The 19448-nt window shown below is 39.5% G+C and overlaps 1 protein-coding gene and 2 long non-coding RNA genes across 7 annotated transcripts in view; 2 read left to right on the plus strand and 1 right to left on the minus strand.

The window, feature by feature from the left end:
- The first annotated feature begins 406 nt into the window (after window positions 1-406).
- On the plus strand, window positions 407-2165 carry LOC139196827 (uncharacterized). Its single transcript, XM_070823171.1, has 5 exons — window positions 407-511; window positions 672-704; window positions 1041-1324; window positions 1418-1589; window positions 1854-2165. The coding sequence occupies exons 1-5, from the start codon at window positions 407-409 to the stop codon at window positions 2163-2165; spliced, it is 906 nt and encodes a 301-aa protein (XP_070679272.1).
- A 6713-nt stretch (window positions 2166-8878) lies between these two features.
- Window positions 8879-11047, minus strand: LOC139197025 (uncharacterized). 3 transcript variants are annotated; one of them, XR_011581990.1, is made up of 4 exons: window positions 10969-11047; window positions 10655-10792; window positions 9978-10035; window positions 8879-9077 (listed from the first exon to the last, which is right to left on the minus strand). It is a non-coding gene; the product is annotated as an uncharacterized lncRNA (long non-coding RNA). The 3 variants fall into 3 exon arrangements; XR_011581989.1 differs by lacking the exon at window positions 9978-10035; XR_011581988.1 differs by lacking the exon at window positions 8879-9077 and having other exon boundaries at window positions 9570-10035.
- A 75-nt stretch (window positions 11048-11122) lies between these two features.
- Window positions 11123-19448, plus strand: part of LOC139197027 (uncharacterized) — a 100043-nt gene continuing 91717 nt past the window's right edge. The window contains exons 1-4 of one of the 3 annotated variants that reach the window (XR_011581991.1): window positions 11123-11262; window positions 11439-11576; window positions 12184-12241; window positions 13142-13268. This is a non-coding gene — a long non-coding RNA (uncharacterized lncRNA). Of the gene's footprint in view, window positions 11263-11438; window positions 11577-12183; window positions 12355-13141; window positions 13269-19448 lie in introns of those variants that run through there. The other 2 variants (XR_011581992.1, XR_011581993.1) reach the window with 2 other exon arrangements.

A 19448-nucleotide genomic window follows, 5' to 3' on the forward strand; every position in this document is an offset into this window, starting at 1 on the left:
GTCACCTTGGAGGGTACATCTAGCAATCCTACTACTCCAAGGTCACTCATATCTTCTCCAATCTCTCCTTGGTGAAGAGACTTAGAGGTTCCCTATTTTGGGAACTTGGAGAAACCTATTCATCCATCCAAATCCATAGATTTTAGATGCAAGGAATGAAGGCCCTCTCTTTGGGTGATTAGCCTTTGCTTATGCAAAGAGGAATCTACAAAGGTACAATTTCAACTCACTTTGTTTTGAGTTGAGTTTTGGTTCACCAATCTACTAGGCTTTGAATTTCATGGTTAATGTTTTGTTTTTAAGTGCATGCAAGCATGATTCCGCCTTTAATTGTTAATTGCATGCTTATTGATGTTGCTTAAATGAACTTGTTTTCACAAAATATTCCTTCAGTCCACAACACCAAATGAAGGAGGAGCTGCTCATTCAGTACTTCTACGAAGGACTCCTCCCCATTGAACGCCAAATGCTAGATGCCTTAGCGGGTGGCGCATTAGTGGACAAGACTCTGGTGGCTGCCAAGACTTTAATTACAAATCGAGCCCATAATGCACAAACAATATGAGAGTGTTGGACAAAGAGAAGGCCCACGACAACATAGTGTGAATGAGGTAAATGCAATTTCTGAAATTCAATCACAATTAGCTAATCTTACCTCTCTTGTGTCTCAGGTTGTAGTTGGGTCAAAAGCACAAGAAAATCAGGTTTGCACCGTGTGCTCCATCCAAGGGCATCTATCCGAGAAGTGCGCTCAGTTGATCGACAATGGAGGATGGGAATCTACCAATGCTATTGGATTCCAAGGCCAAAACCAAACCAAATATGATCCATACTCAAACACATACAACCCCAGATAGAGAGATCACTCTAATATGAAGTGGAGAGAACCCCAACAACCTACACAACAAGGGGGATTTCGTTAAAACCCCCCTGGGTTTCCACGGCCCTATCAACAAAATCAACCACCCCCGGCCCAATCTAGAACAGGTTCGTCCATGGATAATGATTAACTTGTTCAATTATTAACCAATGTGGCACAGGGCATGCAAAATCAAGCCAATGAGGTGGAAGACTTGAAGAAACAAGTGGGACAAACGATTGAATTCATGGGGCAATTCAGTAGAGAACAAGGTAAGTTACCTAGTTCAACAAATGTGACTTCGAATGGAGGATTCGAATCTGCCAAAGCCATCACTTTGCTTAGTGGAAAAGAAGTTGGAATTAAGTCCGATATTCCCAAATCTGCCCCGAAAGAAGATGAAAAGCTGCAAAATGAGGAAGAAAGCACTAACACACCCATGACAAAAGTGAACCCCCTTTTGCCGTAGGTCCCTATCACTCCTAATTCAGCCAAACAAGGTAAGTTGGGTTCAAATTTAGTTAATATTAATCTGACCCATGTTCCTTTTCCTCGTAGGTTCATACAATCAAAGAAGGATGAGAATGAGAAGGACATTCTTGAAACATTCCAGAAAGTGCAAGTAAACATTCCACTCCTTGAGGCAATTAAACAAGTCCCGAAATATGCCAAATTTCTCAAGGAGCTGTGCACAACCAAGAGAAGAATGTCAAACAAAAAGGTGGTTATGGTAAGTGAAAATGTTTCAGCCGTCTTGCAACGTAAACTGCCCACTAAATGCAAAGACCCAGGTAGTTTTATGATTCCTTGTGTAATTGGCACTAATCAGTTTGAACATGCAATGCTCGACTTAGGTGCATCTATAAATGTCATGCCTTATTCTATTTATGCATCTATGAACTTGGGTGAATTGAAAAATGATGGTGTGATCATACAATTGGCTGATCATTTTAACGCTTATCTAAAATGAGTATTGGATGATGTTTTAGTGCAGGTGAACCATTTGATCTTCCTGGCTGATTTTTACGTTCTTGACATGGAAGATTCAGCCCATTCCACATCTTTGCCTATTCTCCTAGGTAGGCCATTCATGAAGACAGCCCGCACAAAGATAGATGTATTCAAAGGAACATTGACCATGAAATTTGATGGGGAAGTTATTGATTTCAATATTTCTAATGCTATGAGATATCCTTATGATGACCACTCTTGTTTCTCTATTGATGTAATTGACTCTTTGACGCAGGAATTCCTTGAGGAATTGAACGAGGATGCCCTTGAAACAACCATTACGAAGAGCATATAACTCAGCAACCAATACATTGGAGCCTTGCACCCCCACGGCCAGATTATGGGAACTATTGTCGTGCCCTTTAATGAAGAAGTTGCAGAGGTTGTATCAAGGTTCACATGTCCAAGTTTAAGATGCCACATCTTTTCTCGGTTAACTTCTTCTCTAGCCCTTTTGGGTTTTGAGGTATTCCCGCTTTCAATACAGTGCATCCCACTACTTATCTCTAGATGAAAAAGTCCCTCTATCATATTACCATGAGAGATAATATGACCGTTCAAGTATAAAGTGCAACTCATTTTGTCAAACAATTTTAAATGCCCATCTCGTAAAAGCTTAGAGATAGAAATCAAATTCTTTATACATGAAGGAAAATATAAACAATTTTTAAGTTTCAAGACTTCCCCAGAGGGTAGTTTAAGAATGTAGGTGCCTATTGCTTTAGCAGAGATCTTAGTACCGTTCCCAACTCGCACAATGATCTTCCCATTGCGCAATGTTCTGCTCCCTGTTAGTCTCTCCAATGAATAGCAGATATGTTGACTAGCGCCTGAATCAAATATCCAAGAATTGGAGCTCACTGTAAAATCACTCTCTATGACAGAAATAGTCCCTTCTAAAGTTCGTGTCATAAGGCTCGTAATGCGCACCCTGTATTTCTTCTTCCAACGTTCATCCTTTCCACAATGAAAGCATGTTCCTTTGGATTTTATTGCCTTCTTCTTATGTAACCTTTTCCTTGTGATTGCATTCTCACTCCCACTGTCCCTTTTGAAACCTTGTTCAAACTTACAACACATGTCAATCATCTCGGTAAAAGTATGATCGAATCTATTCACTTTATAGTTTACAATAAACTTAGTGAAATCATCCTGGAGAGATGCAAGGAAAAAGTCTTGGGCCATTTTCCCATCGATGGAAGTTCCTAAACTCTCAAGATCTTGAAAGATCCTTTCCATCTTTTGTCCATGTTTATGAATCGATGTCCCCTTTGCCATTTTGGCATTCAATAGACTACAAATATTTGAGAATCGTACATTACTAGTCTCAATGTCATGCATCTTATGCAAACTTTCAACCATGGCACAAGAAGTGTCCATGTGCTTATGTAGCTTCATAAGCTCCTCACTAAGTGAAGTGATGATTAAGTATTTGGCTTGTAAGTCATCCTCATAGTGTCTATCATAATTTTGACACTCCTCCTTTGAAGCTAGTTTCGTAGGAGGTACATGAGGAGGGGATTGCTTAACCACAAACAATATGTCTTTCACCTTTGAGACAATCTCAATGTGGCGATACCAAGCAAGGAAACGTTGGCCCCTAAGGCCCCTTTTGTCAAGTATAATGGTGGGTGTAATTTTAGGCATGTCGTTAACTACATAACATAACAGAAATCATATTAGATTGTTGATTTTAAAACTACTTGATTGGCTCTTAAATCAAATAGTACCACCCACTATTTTTGGCAAATTCTACATCCCTCAATGGAATTCGAGAGTTATGTTGAACTCTTAGCGGGGTATGGGAGGCTCACCATTACCAAGCCCACCTCACGATGATACGATGTTGGTTAGCAAAAATAATGATGAGAGAATAACGCTTTAGTCATTTACAACTCTTGTAATTACCCATCTAGTTTGGCCTCTAGAGAATGATGCCTCACAATGATATGATGTTGGCACCATTGCACTTAGTTAAGTTATTCCCACCATGCTAGTTCGTGTAGGGGTTCAAGAATAGCCTCACAATGATATGATGTCGGCCATCCTCGTTGCCTACCTCACCACATCATGTATGTACATATGGACTCCTACTGAATGTAAGCACGTACATTGAACTTCCCCATGATAGGGTGACGTAGGTGTAGGAGTCACAAACGATTGGAGCCCACCATGGTGGAAGGCCTACGAAGAGATGTTCAAAGCATCTCTCACTTATCAACTTAATATTCGTTTTGTTGAGGGAGTTGTGTTGGGCTACATCAATTTTATTTTAATCTTATTAAAAGAACTTGGGCCTATCACAACCATTGGTCCAAGTTAATATGAATTAGTAGTATATAATACTCCCACTATTTCGATGAAACAAGCGAGACTATATGGAACTACTAACGAATGCATTGCATCCTTATATGGACTATATAGTCATATTAGGTCTTAGGATGATTATGAACCGTTTGATTTGATCCAACATGAGCCTTGTGTTGGACCTTGGGTTTAAGGTAGATAGTTGTTGATTTTAGTTACGCGTTTAATCTAATTAAACCGTTATTTCCTATTGGGCGTTGGACCCAACTATTCCAATTTGTATACATATAAACAAAAAGGAATACATGAAATAAAGAGAAGGGCTTATGCCCCTTTACAACAAATTAGAAGGACTTATGTCCTTTTACAACAAATTTGAACTAATCAAATTACATTCAAATCTAAACTACTTAACCCAAACATTCACAATGTAAAGCGGCCAATCACATAACTCAATTATCGAGGCCTTTGGTTCATAATCACCCTTTTCTTAATCAATCAAATTAACTAAGAAAGCAACTTAAACAATTGGTTTTCGGATTCATAGAATTGATTTAAATGGAACTAAATGAAATGAAAATCCAATTCTCATTAAAGAGACAAAACCATTTTGTTCTCATCATCTTTTGGGCCGAAAAACAATGACCACAACAATTGGGCCATAAGGTTAAAACATAAACTTTTGGGGTCACTTTGTAAAAACACAAGAGTCCACAACTTCATGTAATTACAACTAGAACCAAAAAATTTCAACAATAGGAAAAACTTCATTAAAGGAGCAAAACAATTTGTCCTTTAGCGTTTTTGGGCCTTAACGAAAAAACGTAAACTTTTGGGCCAAAGTACAAATACACAAAAGTATCAAAACTTTATGTAATTGCATAAAAGGCCCCAAAAGTACCCCCATTAAGGGGTGGCCGGTTTTGGTAGTGAAAAAGGAGGGGGGAAAGGTTTTGGTGAAAAATTCAAAATTTGAAAGTGTTTTGTGCAAGTGGATAGGTAGGTGAGGAAAAGTTGATTGGTATAGGTTGTAAGAAAATGTTTTGTCAAACAATAAAGACATAAATCATCCATCACCAATCATCCATCACCAATTAATTATAAACCAAAACTTTATGAAAAACACCAAACATTTTGAATCAAAACTCCAAACCTTTTTGTTCTTGGTAAGAACATCAAGAATATTGAAGAACACACATGAAAACTCATAAGAGCTCCATGAATGTTTTCACACAATAAAACTCAAATTTTCACTACACAAAAGAGGGTTAACATCCTAGGGTACTTAGGGGTTCCAAAAGTCACTTTAAAACTCTTTTAACAAGACAAACATGAACCAAAAAATCCACCCTTTGGATTTGGCCGAATTTCCCAACATACATGGCACCAAATTTTGGTTCCAATATTCATGCTTAAATGAACTACATCTACAACATTTGAGATGCTAAATTTTCAAGCAAAATTTATATTCAAAAGCAAGAACAAAGCTTGTAACATTTATAACATAACCCAAAAGGATTCACCATAAACTAGACCTAGGCTCTTGATACCACTTGAAGGAACAATTTTGTGCTAGCTAAGAACATGTGAGAATATTTGAACACATATGCAAACTATTAACACATTAAAGTAGGCATGCATTCAAAAACAATTCCAAAACCCATGACTTTCAAAGCCTAGTGAATGGTGAACCACAAGACTCTTTAACAACATTAAAGAGAAAGAAGGTTTTAGAGATTCATTACCCTTGAAGCTCATCCTTGTTTAAACAAGGGATTCACCCAAGTGGAGGGCCTTCAAGTCACCTCCTAGCTCCTTGGATCTTCCTTGTGATTTTCTTCCTTTTGATGCTCCTTTGCTCCTTGAGGATGTGAGGAAAGGATCTCCAAAAACACCAAAGATTTGGGGTCTCTAAGTCTCCACACCAAGGATGAGGTGTGAAGATGAAATGGATGACTTAGAGAAGAAAAGATTGCTAGCTATATCTTCTCTAAGTGGCCGGCCTCCTTTAGAGAAAAAGAGAGAAAATGTTTCTCATCTTTGCCTCAAGAAAACCCTAACTCGATTACTCTTTCAAGCACCTATTTGTTTGTCTTAGTGTCCAACACTAAATGACTTTAGACTAGTCATACTCACGCTTGAGTTGACATAACACATACTAACCTTAGCGGATTGTCAATGCCCAATTGGCAATCCTATGGCTAGGAATGTTTTAGGAATGAACATAAGAGAAAGGTCTCGTTAATCTAACTTATTTAAATCACTTCTCTCTTAGATCAAATACATTCCTTGGATTCCCTTATTGCTTAAACACATGATACAATAAATAGTGATTAACAATAAGCTTTGCCCTTCATTAAACATATAATAGTTTAATACAATAAGTATTCCAAAAGCTATTACATCAAATGAGTGGCTTTGTGGGCATACTTCCAACAGTTGACCCCTAACAAATATGCCTTCGGTGTAGGCTCTGGAAAATTCTTAGGCTTCATGATAACCCAACGAGGCATTGAGGCTAATCTCGGGAAAATCAAAGTAATCATCGACATGAAGGAACCGGTAACTTCAAAAGACATCTAGAGCCTTACTGGCAAGGTGGTAGCCTTAACTAGGTTCATCTCTAAGGCCACAGACAGATGTGTTCATTTCTTCAAAGCACTTAAAGGAAGTAAGAAGTACATTACTTGGACTGATGAATATGCCGAGGCATTCAAGAACCTCAAAGGCTACATGAGTAAAGCCCATCTGCTTTCCAAACCTGAGGTTGGTGACACTCTTATTATCTATCTGTCGGTATCGGCTTCAGCAGTAAGTTCCGTTCTCATTCGAAAGGATGGTAATGTTAAACGGCCAGTCTACTATGCTAGCAAGGCCTTACAAGATATAAAGACACGATATTCCAACATTGAGAAATTGGCTTTAGCATTGGTCATGTCTGCTCGAAAACTTCGCCCTTATTTCCAAGCACACTCCATTATCGTGCTTACTAATCATCATTTTCGACAGATACTCCAAAGTCCTGACACTTCGGGGTGAATGATAAAATGGGTGATAGCATTAGGTGAGTTTGACATCTCCTACCAACCAAAGCCAGCTGAGAAGGGCCAAACAGTGGTAGACTTCATCACTGACTTCACATATCCTGTTGACATTGTTTATACGCCTAAAGAAGTGGTTTCATTACCATCGAAAGCTCAGAAAAAAGAACCAACATCCCCAGCATGGAGTCTATATGTTGATGGCTTGTCCAACCAACAGGGTTGTGGAGCAGGACTAGTCTTTACGACCCTTGACAAAGTGGTGATGGAGTATGCTTTTTGTTTCAAATTCAAGGCGTCGAACAATGAAGCCGAATATGAAGCCCTTTTAGCAGGCTTACGTTTGGCCAAACACCTTGGGGTTAAACGAATTGATATCTTCAGTTACTCCCAATTGGTGGTTAACCAGGTCGCCAACAACTTTGACGCTAAGGATAGCTCCATGGCGGCATATCTGGCACAAACACAATTGTTGCTCAAGCATTTCCACTACCAGATCACCCAAATTCCTCAAGCGGCAAATAGCCATGCAGATGTTTTGACTCGCCTCGCCTCAGTGGTGGAAAACAAGATTGGGAGAAAAATTCAGGTCGAATTGTTGGCAGCACCAAGCACCATGGCTGCGGAAGTGTGCAACTTACAACAGGGGGATACTTGGATTACTGATAGGAGCATATTTATGCAACTTAGTTAGCTTGTTTCTTGGCATTTATGTTGTTAGTTCATAGTTATTTTAGTATTTTAAGCTATTTTCGTGTGTTTGTAGGTCCAAAGGGTTAATGTGGCAAAGAAGTGCATTTTGGGGCATTTTTGGGCATGGAATGGATAACATATGCTTGGAGCAAAAGGAATGGACGAAATTTGAAGTTTGTGCACCATCCTCTCCCTATAAATAACCATTTTAGCACACTCATTTCACCCAACACAGCCACTCATTACAACCACCCAACACATTCACCTACCACTACATCCACTTATTTCACCCAACACATCCATTCACCTACCACTACATCTACTCATTTCACCTAACACATCCACTCATTTCACCCAACACATCCATTCACCTACCACTACATCCACTCATTTCAACCACCCAACACATTCACCTACCACTACATCCACTCATTACCATCACCCACTACATCCTCTCCCTAGCCTATAAATATATCCATCCAAAGACACATCCAGGAGGGACAGTTTAGGGAGAAAAGAGGAAGACACATTCTGCTGCAAGGCAGAGTCTTTTCTTCTTAACCATTCTACACATTCCCACAACAAAAACACAATTCCATGCACCTTCATTTCCCTTTCCTTGCCGTGACCTCCATCCAACCTAAACACATTCAGCCATTCCCTTCCATATATCCATATGCATCCATCAAACCACACCTTGTGATACAACAAAGGGAAGAAGGAGGACCCTTGGACGTGCTTGCCATTCAAGTTGGATTGTTGGAGCGTTTTTAGGTGTTTTCATTCTTTTGTTTTCAATGTCTAAATTTGTTTATCTTTGCTTTGTGAGTATGAGGAACTAAACCCCCCTTAGCTAGGGGGGAATTCAAAGCCATGAACATACTTGCAATATGAATTGATTACCTTCAGTTGTGATTTCATAAGTTGTGAATTCAATTTGTTTAACTGCTTGATTGATAACTTGACACACCCCGTCCCGAAGGAGGGCGTGCTGGCCGTCACGTGAGAGTGACGTAACCATTTACACAGTTCGGAAGCTTTAAAAAAAAAAAAAAAAAAAATTCCAATTACTAAGATAACACACCCGAGGGTGAGTCCTACTTTTGTGAATTCTGTCAGAACACCGTTGGATTCCTCGTGGCCACCAAAGCTCTGCTAACTTGAACCTGGAGGGGCGCAAAACAAAATTGAGTGGGTCAGTAAAACAAAGTTTTTCGAAGACTTTTCATTTAAAACATTTATAACCCCTCACCGTAAAACCTGTATACTTTCCCAGAAAATAGCATATATATAACATATATATAAGCAAAAAGCTCAAATCTCAAACCTTTAACACTTTTCAGAAATATATATATATATATATATATATATAGATATATAACCATATGAAATCTCAAAGCTTGAATCCCAAATCTTTAACATTTTTCAAGAAAAACATGCCATGCCATAAATCAAAATATAAATCAGGTGAAATAAGGAATCAATCGGAGACCCTGCAGTTGGTCCTATACGATTAATTCAATAGCTCAATATCTCACTAAGCCGGAGTCACCACAGTGACCTATACGGCCCTACTCTGCACATCACTCGGAACTACGTAAGGTAGTCTATACGATGAAAGGTGTAAAATACGCTCTAGTGCTTCTCTCATCATATCATCAGCGCGCATATCTAAGGTCACCCACCAGTCGGAACCCCTCTAATGGTCTGTACGACTGGCATGTCGGAACCCTCACATGGTCTGTACGACATCCACCTACTTGGATCCAAGGCGAGCGTGCGGTGTGGTGAATAATATAAGCACTAACACCTAGGGTGCAGATTATGAGCTCAAACATCTCAACAACAACAATTCAATGAATAAACGAACTCACCTGACTTACCTGTGCCTCCACAGCACCATGCAACATGTATGCATCATATATCAATCATATAACTCATATGAAATTCACATTTTCCAAATAATTCTATGCATGGCATTTTCAAAACATAATTTCGCATAAAAGCATTTTTTCTGGGAAAAACAATAGTATATAGGTAATACGAAAACAAAACTGCCCACTCACCTGGAGTTCGCCCACAACTCCCTAGCACAGTACATCAAGGCGTCATGACGATTAGCGCCTAGAACAACAATCAAATCCAACCTCAGAAATTCTGCCGATAGAATACATAACTTATATAAGACACGTCACTACGTAGTTCGATCCGGATGATCTGCAATTCAGATTTCAAATCCGTAACTTCCAGAGGTCCACAATATACCTCTAGGACAACATCCTAAAATTTCATTACCATCCAACGGTCGGATCTTCGTCAATTTCCAAAACTAAGTGACGGTTAACATTCTATTTTATGAACTTACAACTTCAATTCCAGAAGATCCGTAAATCGGATTCCCAATCCGTAAGTTCCTATAATCCTCAAATATTACGTATTACAACGTATCAAAGTTTGGTGACGATCCAACGGTCGGATCGTCAATTCACATTTTCACCTAACCACGAATCGTAACCAACCTAGGTTCAATTATTCAATTTACGTCCATCAATTAACAAAACTGAACCTAGAACCTTAATCACATGCTAATAATAACATTGGCGGGCCATTGGCCACGCGCCGCCGCGCGGGCCACCGCGGGTGGCGGTTGGCCGCCCCCGGCTCGCCGGAAAATTCAACTATTTCCAAAAATTACCAAAATTTTCAGATTTGAAGATCTCAATGAGTAGAACAACTTTCATACCTGAGGCCAAGGCCAATTTGGCCTGGAAGTGCTTCAATTTCACCAAAACCGTGAAGAACCCTAGAATTTGGGTGTTTCCAATTCGACCTTCAAACTTGTTCCAACGCCTCAATTACCTCTTGGGCTTTGTTCTAGGTCCTAAAGGAATGCTAAAGGTGTTAGTAATTGAAAGAAAACATTTCAAAATTTGGAGAATTTAAACAAAAGGGTCGCGGCACCCGTAGGGGTGTTCTTCGCGAAATCACAACGAAATTCAATGATTATTGGGGTGAAACGTAAAGAGGGAAGGCCTAGATGATGATTAGGAGTGGTACCTTGACTCAATTCGTCGGAAATTTGGACGAAATCCATCGAATTTGGGCGTGGGCACCGCCGGGTCGAAACGACCCACGGACTGCCCAATCGGAGAAGAAGGAGAGAGAGCGAATCAGAGGCAGAGAGGGGAAGAAACTGACCAATCGGAACAGCGAAAGGAGGAAGGGAGAGAGGGTGAGAAGCGGAGGAAAAGAGGAAATGGGTTGGGGAGAACCCGTGGGTCGTTTCGACCCGGCGGTGCCCACGCCCAAATTCGATGGATTTCGTCCAAATTTCCGACGAATTGAGTCAAGGTACCACTCCTAATCATCATCTAGGCCTTCCCTCTTTACGTTTCACCCCAAGAATCATTGAATTTCGTTGTGATTTCGCGAAGAACACCCCTACGGGTGCCGCGACCCTTTTGTTTAAATTCTCCAAATTTTGAAATGTTTTCTTTCAATTACTAACACCTTTAGCATTCCTGTAGGACCTAGAACAAAGCCCAAGAGGTAATTGAGGCGTTGGAACAAGTTTGAAGGTCGAATTGGAAACACCCAAATTCTAGGGTTCTTCACGGTTTTGGTGAAATTGAAGCACTTCCAGGCCAAATTGGCCTTGGCCTCAGGTATGAAAGTTGTTCTACTCATTGAGATCTTCAAATCTGAAAATTTTGGTAATTTTTGGAAATAGTTGAATTTTCCGGCGAGCCGGGGGCGGCCAACCGCCACCCGCGGCGGCGCGTGGCCAATGGCCCGCCAATGTCATTATTAGCATGTGATTAAGGTTCTAGGTTCAGTTTTGTTAATTGATGGACGTAAATTGAATAATTGAACCTAGGTTGGTTACGATTCGTGGTTAGGTGAAAATGTGAATTGACGATCCGACCGTTGGATCGTCACCAAACTTTGATACGTTGTAATACGTAATATTTGAGGATTATAGGAACTTACGGATTGGGAATCCGATTTACGGATCTTCTGGAATTGAAGTTGTAAGTTCATAAAATAGAATGTTAACCGTCACTTAGTTTTGGAAATTGACGAAGATCCGACCGTTGGATGGTAATGAAATTTTAGGATGTTGTCCTAGAGGTATATTGTGGACCTCTGGAAGTTACGGATTTGAAATCTGAATTGCAGATCATCCGGATCGAACTACGTAGTGACGTGTCTTATATAAGTTATGTATTCTATCGGCAGAATTTCTGAGGTTGGATTTGATTGTTGTTCTAGGCGCTAATCGTCATGACGCCTTGATGTACGGTGCTAGGGAGTTGTGGGCGAACTCCAGGTGAGTGGGCAGTTTTGTTTTCGTATTACCTATATACTATTGTTTTTCCCAGAAAAAATGCTTTTATGCGAAATTATGTTTTGAAAATGCCATGCATAGAATTATTTGGAAAATGTGAATTTCATATGAGTTATATGATTGATATATGATGCATACATGTTGCATGGTGCTGTGGAGGCACAGCTAAGTCAGGTGAGTTCGTTTATTCATTGAATTGTTGTTGTTGAGATGTTTGAGCTCATAATCTGCACCCTAGGTGTTAGTGCTTATATTATTCACCACACCGCACGCTCGCCTTGGATCCAAGTAGGTGGATGTCGTACAGACCATGTGAGGGTTCCGACATGCCAGTCGTACAGACCATTAGAGGGGTTCCGACTGGTGGGTGACCTTAGATATGCGCGCTGATGATATGATGAGAGAAGCACTAGAGCGTATTTTACACCTTTCATCGTATAGACTACCTTACGTAGTTCCGAGTGATGTGCAGAGTAGGGTCGTATAGGTCACTGTGGTGACTCCGGCTTAGTGAGATATTGAGCTATTGAATTAATCGTATAGGACCAACTGCAGGGTCTCCGATTGATTCCTTATTTCACCTGATTTATATTTTGATTTATGGCATGGCATGTTTTTCTTGAAAAATGTTAAAGATTTGGGATTCAAGCTTTGAGATTTCATATGGTTATATATCTATATATATATATATATATATATATATTTCTGAAAAGTGTTAAAGGTTTGAGATTTGAGCTTTTTGCTTATATATATGTTATATATATGCTATTTTCTGGGAAAGTATACAGGTTTTACGGTGAGGGGTTATAAATGTTTTAAATGAAAAGTCTTCGAAAAACTTTGTTTTACTGACCCACTCAATTTTGTTTTGCGCCCCTCCAGGTTCAAGTTAGCAGAGCTTTGGTGGCCACGAGGAATCCAACGGTGTTCTGACAGAATTCACAAAAGTAGGACTCACCCTCGGGTGTGTTATCTTAGTAATTGGAATTTTTTTTTTTTTTTTTTTTTTAAAGCTTCCGAACTGTGTAAATGGTTACGTCACTCTCACGTGACGGCCAGCACGCCCTCCTTCGGGACGGGGTGTGTCATAACTTATTCGTGTATGTTTATTAAGAGTGCACACTTAGTTTGCATGCATGAATGTGATGCTAGAGTATAAGGGAGTTTTACCTAATAGTTACAAACTTATATTCACAAGTAGTGGAGGTCGCTTATAAACGATCGCGTTAAATGAATTCTTGGTAGGAGTTTCATGCTCATCATAGTAACGAATGCCTCGTCAATACTTATAGTTTTCATAATGCTTAATGATCTTTGATTGTATCTTTATTGTGCGAAAGGGACTTTTGAAGAATGCTTGAATTGTTGTATGCGCTTTTCCATCCAATTCAATAACTTAAGGAGAACTTAAAGGTTAATTTAAGTGGACTTAATTAACCTGGGGTGTTGAGTTTCATGATTTATCGAAAGAACAACTGAAAATTGGTTTATGTGCAAGTGTCATGTGTGGAGAAGAACCCTCTAGCTAGCCCATCATCCATAGTTTACCCAAATTCGTCGAAAATCTGTTTTAGTTTACAATCTGTTTGTTTTGTTTTCAAATTCGTCAAAATCAAATCCCCCTTTACTTTAAAGTGTTTTATTAGTCAAAATCTGTTTTGATTTGTGTTTTTAAGTGTCTTGAGTCAAGTTAGAACCTAATTTTGTCCAAAACCATCCCTAGAGTCAGTTTAGAGTCTAATTCATTGTTTTAAGCTGTTTTGAGTCTTTTAAACTAGTTTTGAGTCTTTTTAGTTTGTGTTGCATCTTTTGAGTCTAGTTTGGTGTTTTAAACTTAATTTTATGTTTTTAAGTCAGTTTAGAAGTTATTAGCAAGCCCTCCTAATCCTCGGTCCAGAACAATCCCTACTTACATTCTTTACTACAATTGATTTTGTGTGTTAAGTAAAATTCGCATCAAATTTTTGGCGCCGTTGCTGGGGATTAGCAACTTTGCTAATCCCTTATTATTTCTTTTTGTATATTTTTGTGTCTTTTGATTTTAGTTACTGACTTTGTTTCTGTTTGTGTTTTTTTTTTTGTTTGTTTTACTTTTGATATTTGATTTAGTTTTGTTTCCTTGATTTCAGGTACTAGAGAAGTAAGACATGGATTTTGCTACCATTCAAGCTCAATTGGCGAAACTTACTTGTCAATTGTCACAATATCCCGAAAGGATCACAATGCAAAGTGTCCCTACATATGGTGTGTCCTATGGGCAAGGATATCCAACTCATTAATGTTTTCAATTCGCTGCGAATGAAGATGCTTGGGGTTATCAAGGCCATAGCCAATCATGGGACAACATGTTTTCCAACGCTTACAATTCGGATTTGAGAGATTATTCAGATTACATGTGGGGAGAACCTCAACAATTCCAACAAGATGAATATTGGCAGCAAGAAGATGAGTTCTATTTAAGACCTATGCAACCACCACAACCTCCTCCACAACAATTCCAATCAAATTCAAGTATGCCTATGAGTTATGATGAAATTCTTGATGTACTAACCTCGTTGACGCAGGGCTCACAACAAGAAGAATATTTGCCGCCATCGGATGAGTTCTATCACTGGCCATATGAACCATCATAGCAACCACAACAATCTGCCCAATTCAATTCAGGTACGTTTTTGGATAATGATATGTTTAATAAGTTACTCACCTCTTTGAACTAGGAAGTAAAAAATCGAAACAAAGAGATGCAAAATTAAGCCAAGAAGACGGGTGAATTGGAGAAGCAAATTGGGTAGATTATGAAGTTCATCGCACAAATTCAAGAGCAAAGTGAACTCTCCAACTCAACTATTGAAAATTTGAAGGAAGATTTTGAAATCTATGATGCTATCACTTTGGGAAGTGCTATGGAGGTTGGAGGTGAACCCAAGACATCCAAACCAAGCCAAAACATGGATGAACAACTGCTGCTCAAAGAAGAGGAGAATAGCAAGGCCACGGCAAGGGAAGAACCACCCTTGCTGCAGCCCCATATGCCCTCTATGCTATCCACTACAACCAAGGTAAGCCTAAATTCAATTTGTCCTGACCCCGTTTCACCAAATATCCATATTCCTTGCAGGATCATGCAATCCAAGGAAGAAGAGGATGAGAAAGGCATATTCGAAACCTTTCCAAAGAATCAAGAGCAAGAAGTGGATGGGGAGTGTCTAGAATTCATCAAAGAAGATACACTTGAGACGAAAATTCCCAAAGAAGTTGGATTTTATGACACAGGAAAAGTCATAACTCTCAAAACACCAAATCTGGCCAAGTCCCATATCCTTGATGTGGTGTTCGTAATTGAGTTTGTGTTGGAGCAAGCAAGTAAGCCATCTTCTCCAACTTCGATTTTATTATATACTAACTTGCTGATTTTGATGATTCAGGCACCTACACTAGAATTTAAACCATTGCCGGATCACGTCAAGTATCACCTTCCATTCAAGGATCAATTCCATGCTCTGGGCCCTATCCAAGTTTAGAAGGAAGTTTCATCCGGCTGGAAGACGTTAAAGCAAGCGCTTCTTGGGAGGCAACCCATGTATTCAAATAAGGAAGATTTTTGAATTACTCCATGATTGGTTTTGCGTTCCTAAAAACCTTCTCTTTTCTGCAGTTTTTTTTGCCATGATTGTCATTTTTATTTGTTGCTTGTTTAATGGTTTTTGGTGTGGGTTTATTTTTGAAACATTGACAGATATGCAAGGTATTTTACATTCATTTTCATAAAAAAAAAAAGGAACATTAAGCAGAAAAATATAAGAGAGAGCCTTCACAAAGGCTGCTTAGGAGAAGTCTCAGTAGTCGGCGGAGCCCCAGAAGGAGGAGGCATCTGAGGTTGATCATTTGGAGCTTCATTACGCGGTACAGCCCCAGAAGAGGAAGGCAAATGCTGTTGGAACAAACCCACAAACCTCTGATGATCAAGTAAAATCTGACCATCAGATTCCTGCATCTGGTCAATCTTCCTCTTCATGTTTGTAGCTTAGTTATGTACGAGCCTGTGCAACTGTTTATTCTCATGCTTGAGCCCTCTAATCTCCTATTTGAGACTCATCACTTCAGCCGCCAATGATTCAACTTGATGGGTTCAAGCAAATAGGCGTTGGGCCATATTGGACACAGAACCTGCACACTGCACACTGAGAGTCAGAGAATCCTTAACAGCCAACTCATAAGATCGTTTGGAAAGTAGTCTATTATCTTTGGGAATGACAAGGTTCCGGGCCACCACTGCAACGGTCATATCATTCTTCATTACCGAATCCCCAACGGTAAGAGGACCAGTAGGGGATATGAAGGATGAGCGTCATATGTTGTCTGGAGAAGGCATGGATGCTTCTTCACCAAGGTTCAAGTCAAAACGACGGTTGGAAAGGACAGACATTTTCAAAGGTGTTGAAGAAAAAAGAGGACGGACAAGTCAAGATCGTAGAAGTGCAAGAAGGGAGTTTTTACAAGCAGAAATTTAAGTGTGCTTTGAAACGTGCATACCTCTATAAAAATCAGCACTCGACGAGATTTCAGAGATCGAAGAGGCGAGCTCAGAAATCGAAGAGGCCAATTCAAAAATCGAAGAGGCTCTAGCTTTCTCAAAAGCTAGGCTTGCTCAGAAACCACGGGCCAATCTTCTTTTCCAGATTTGTCCGCACTTGTCACATGCAACCTCTACACTCGACGGAGTTCAGAACTCGAAGAGGCGAGCTCAGAACTCAAAGAGGCAAGCTCAAAAATCGGAGAGGCATCTGTTTTTCTAGACGTGTCAGGGCCTGTCAAATACACACCCAGCTTTGTAGAAATCATGGGTAGTTTGTCGAAGAGCCGATTCCAGATATCAAAGAGGCATCAGCTTTATCCAGACGTGTCAGCATCTGTCATACACACACTCAACCTTGCGGAAATTACGGGCAATCTGTCGAAGATTTTTGGTGAAGTAGAAAGCACGTGAAGTTTACTGTTTAATCATCCAAAGGTTGCTGACAAGAGTGAAAGAATAGTACCGGTTATTATTTCCTATAAATGTCAACCTTCACCCTCGATAGCAAGGCAGACATACATAACCTTCCATCATCTCCGAGAATGCCTTCCCAACAAAGCCTCTCGAGTCACTCAGTGTTCTTTATTCCTTGGGGTACCTCTGCAAACAACTCATCCAAAGCAAAAGTATTTCATATCATGAAGGTTGTGTTGGAAATGTGCCCTAAAGCCAATCATGTGATGATACTTTACGGATATTTCACATGTTAAACTAATCTAGTTTTACATATAAAGGGCAAAGATTATTGTTTGAGCCGTCTCATATAAATGTTATATGCTTAAACGATAAAGTCCAAGGAATATGTGATTGGGAGAATGTAATCTAATGAAGTTAGATTCATGAGACCATTCTTTCGTAGACACATCCTAAACGTTCCTGATCATAGGATTGCCAATTGGGCGTTGACAGTCCGTTAAGATCAGTACGTACTATGTCTTCTCTCAGGGAGAGTGATTAGTCTCGAATCATTGGTGTATGTGACATCAAGACAAGTACGGTAGGTGCTCAATAGAGAATGAGTTCACTGAACGCGATCAACGAAGAGTTCTCATATTCCATGTCACATGAGAACTCATGGTTGGGATAATGCAAAGTAGTCCTCTGACCTGAGGCATCATAGTTGTCTTGTGGTTAAGTCCTTGATCTTTGATTATGTCAAAGTCACTCCATCAGGAGGGTGTCCACGGCATCGTTGGGGTCAAGCCACTTATCTATGGAGACAAGTGAATGCGCAACAAGGGATCTCTAACCTTCAAACCGTTTGAGGGAGAATACTCTCTGATATGATTTGAATCTCTGGCCAGAGTATGAATGAGATTAGGGAATGCGTTCCGAATCACATTCAAGGTAATCATATAAGCACAAGACACACATTGGATAGTAGACATGAGAAAATAAACTATCAAACCAAACAATGTGGTCAAGAGTATTAGATTAGAGAAAGACCGTATTGCATTTGTAATCTCGAACTGAATAGGTTCTCCACCTCTTCTGATTAGCTTGGATAACCATGATATGCTGCTAGGTGTCACTCATGGTTTGTGGAAGCCCTAAACGTGTGTAATCACTAAAGGGAGAATTGAAAATAGTTTCAATTCACAATCGATGTAAAATGGTTTTAATCGCCCACTACCTCGCTAAAAGGAACCTAATGGATCGCACACCATAAAAGGTAGAGATTGGAGATTAAACGGAAATGAGTAAGAATGATTAAATGGTTTAATCATTTATTTATGGCAAGGATTAATTAATATGTTAATTAATCAAACGAATAAGTTCGTTAAATGACTTCGGGATAGTTTTGGACCTTAAGGCCCAATGGGCTTCGAACGTCAAGCCCATTAACTTAAGTTGTATGACAATTTAATGAATAAAGATTCATTAAAGCCCAAAAGCCCAAAAATCCCTAAATGGCCAGCCATATGGAATGAATTAGGGTTTTGGTTATTTAGGTCACTTAAAGAAGTGACTATATAAATGACTTTATAGCCAAATATTCATTAAGGATTAAAAGGGTTTATTTTGGGGGAAAATTGGTGAGAATTGTCTCTCCATTTTCTCTCTAAAGAGGCCAACACCTTGGAGGGTACATCTAGCAATCCTACTACTCCAAGGTCACTCATTTCTTCTACAATCTAACCTTGGTGAAGAGACTTAGAGGTTCTCAATTTTGGGAACTTGGAGAACCTATTCTTCCATCCAAATCCATGGATCTAAGAAGCAAGGAATGAAGGCCCTATCTCTTTGGGTGATTAGCCTTTGCTTATGCAAAGAGGAATCTACAAAGGTATTATTTTCAACTCACTTTGTTTTGAGTTGATTAATTGGTTCACCAATCTACTAGGCTTTGAATTTCATGGTAATGTTTTGTTTTTGAGTGCATACAAGCATGATTCCGCCTTTAATTGTTAATTGCATGCTATATGATGTTGCTCAAATGAACATGTTTTCCCAAAAGATTTCCTTCAAGTGGTATCAGAGCCTAGGTCTAGTAGTTGGTGAATCCTTTTGGGTTTTGTAGTTCATAGTATGTGATCTAAAAGTTGTAATTGTTACAAGCTTTATTCTTGCTTCTTTGAAAGTAAATTTTGTTGGAAAATTTGCTATCTCAAA

This window comes from Malus domestica, chromosome 06 (genome assembly GCF_042453785.1).
Source record: "Malus domestica chromosome 06, GDT2T_hap1".
In the NCBI taxonomy this organism is placed as follows: Eukaryota; Viridiplantae; Streptophyta; class Magnoliopsida; order Rosales; family Rosaceae; genus Malus; species Malus domestica.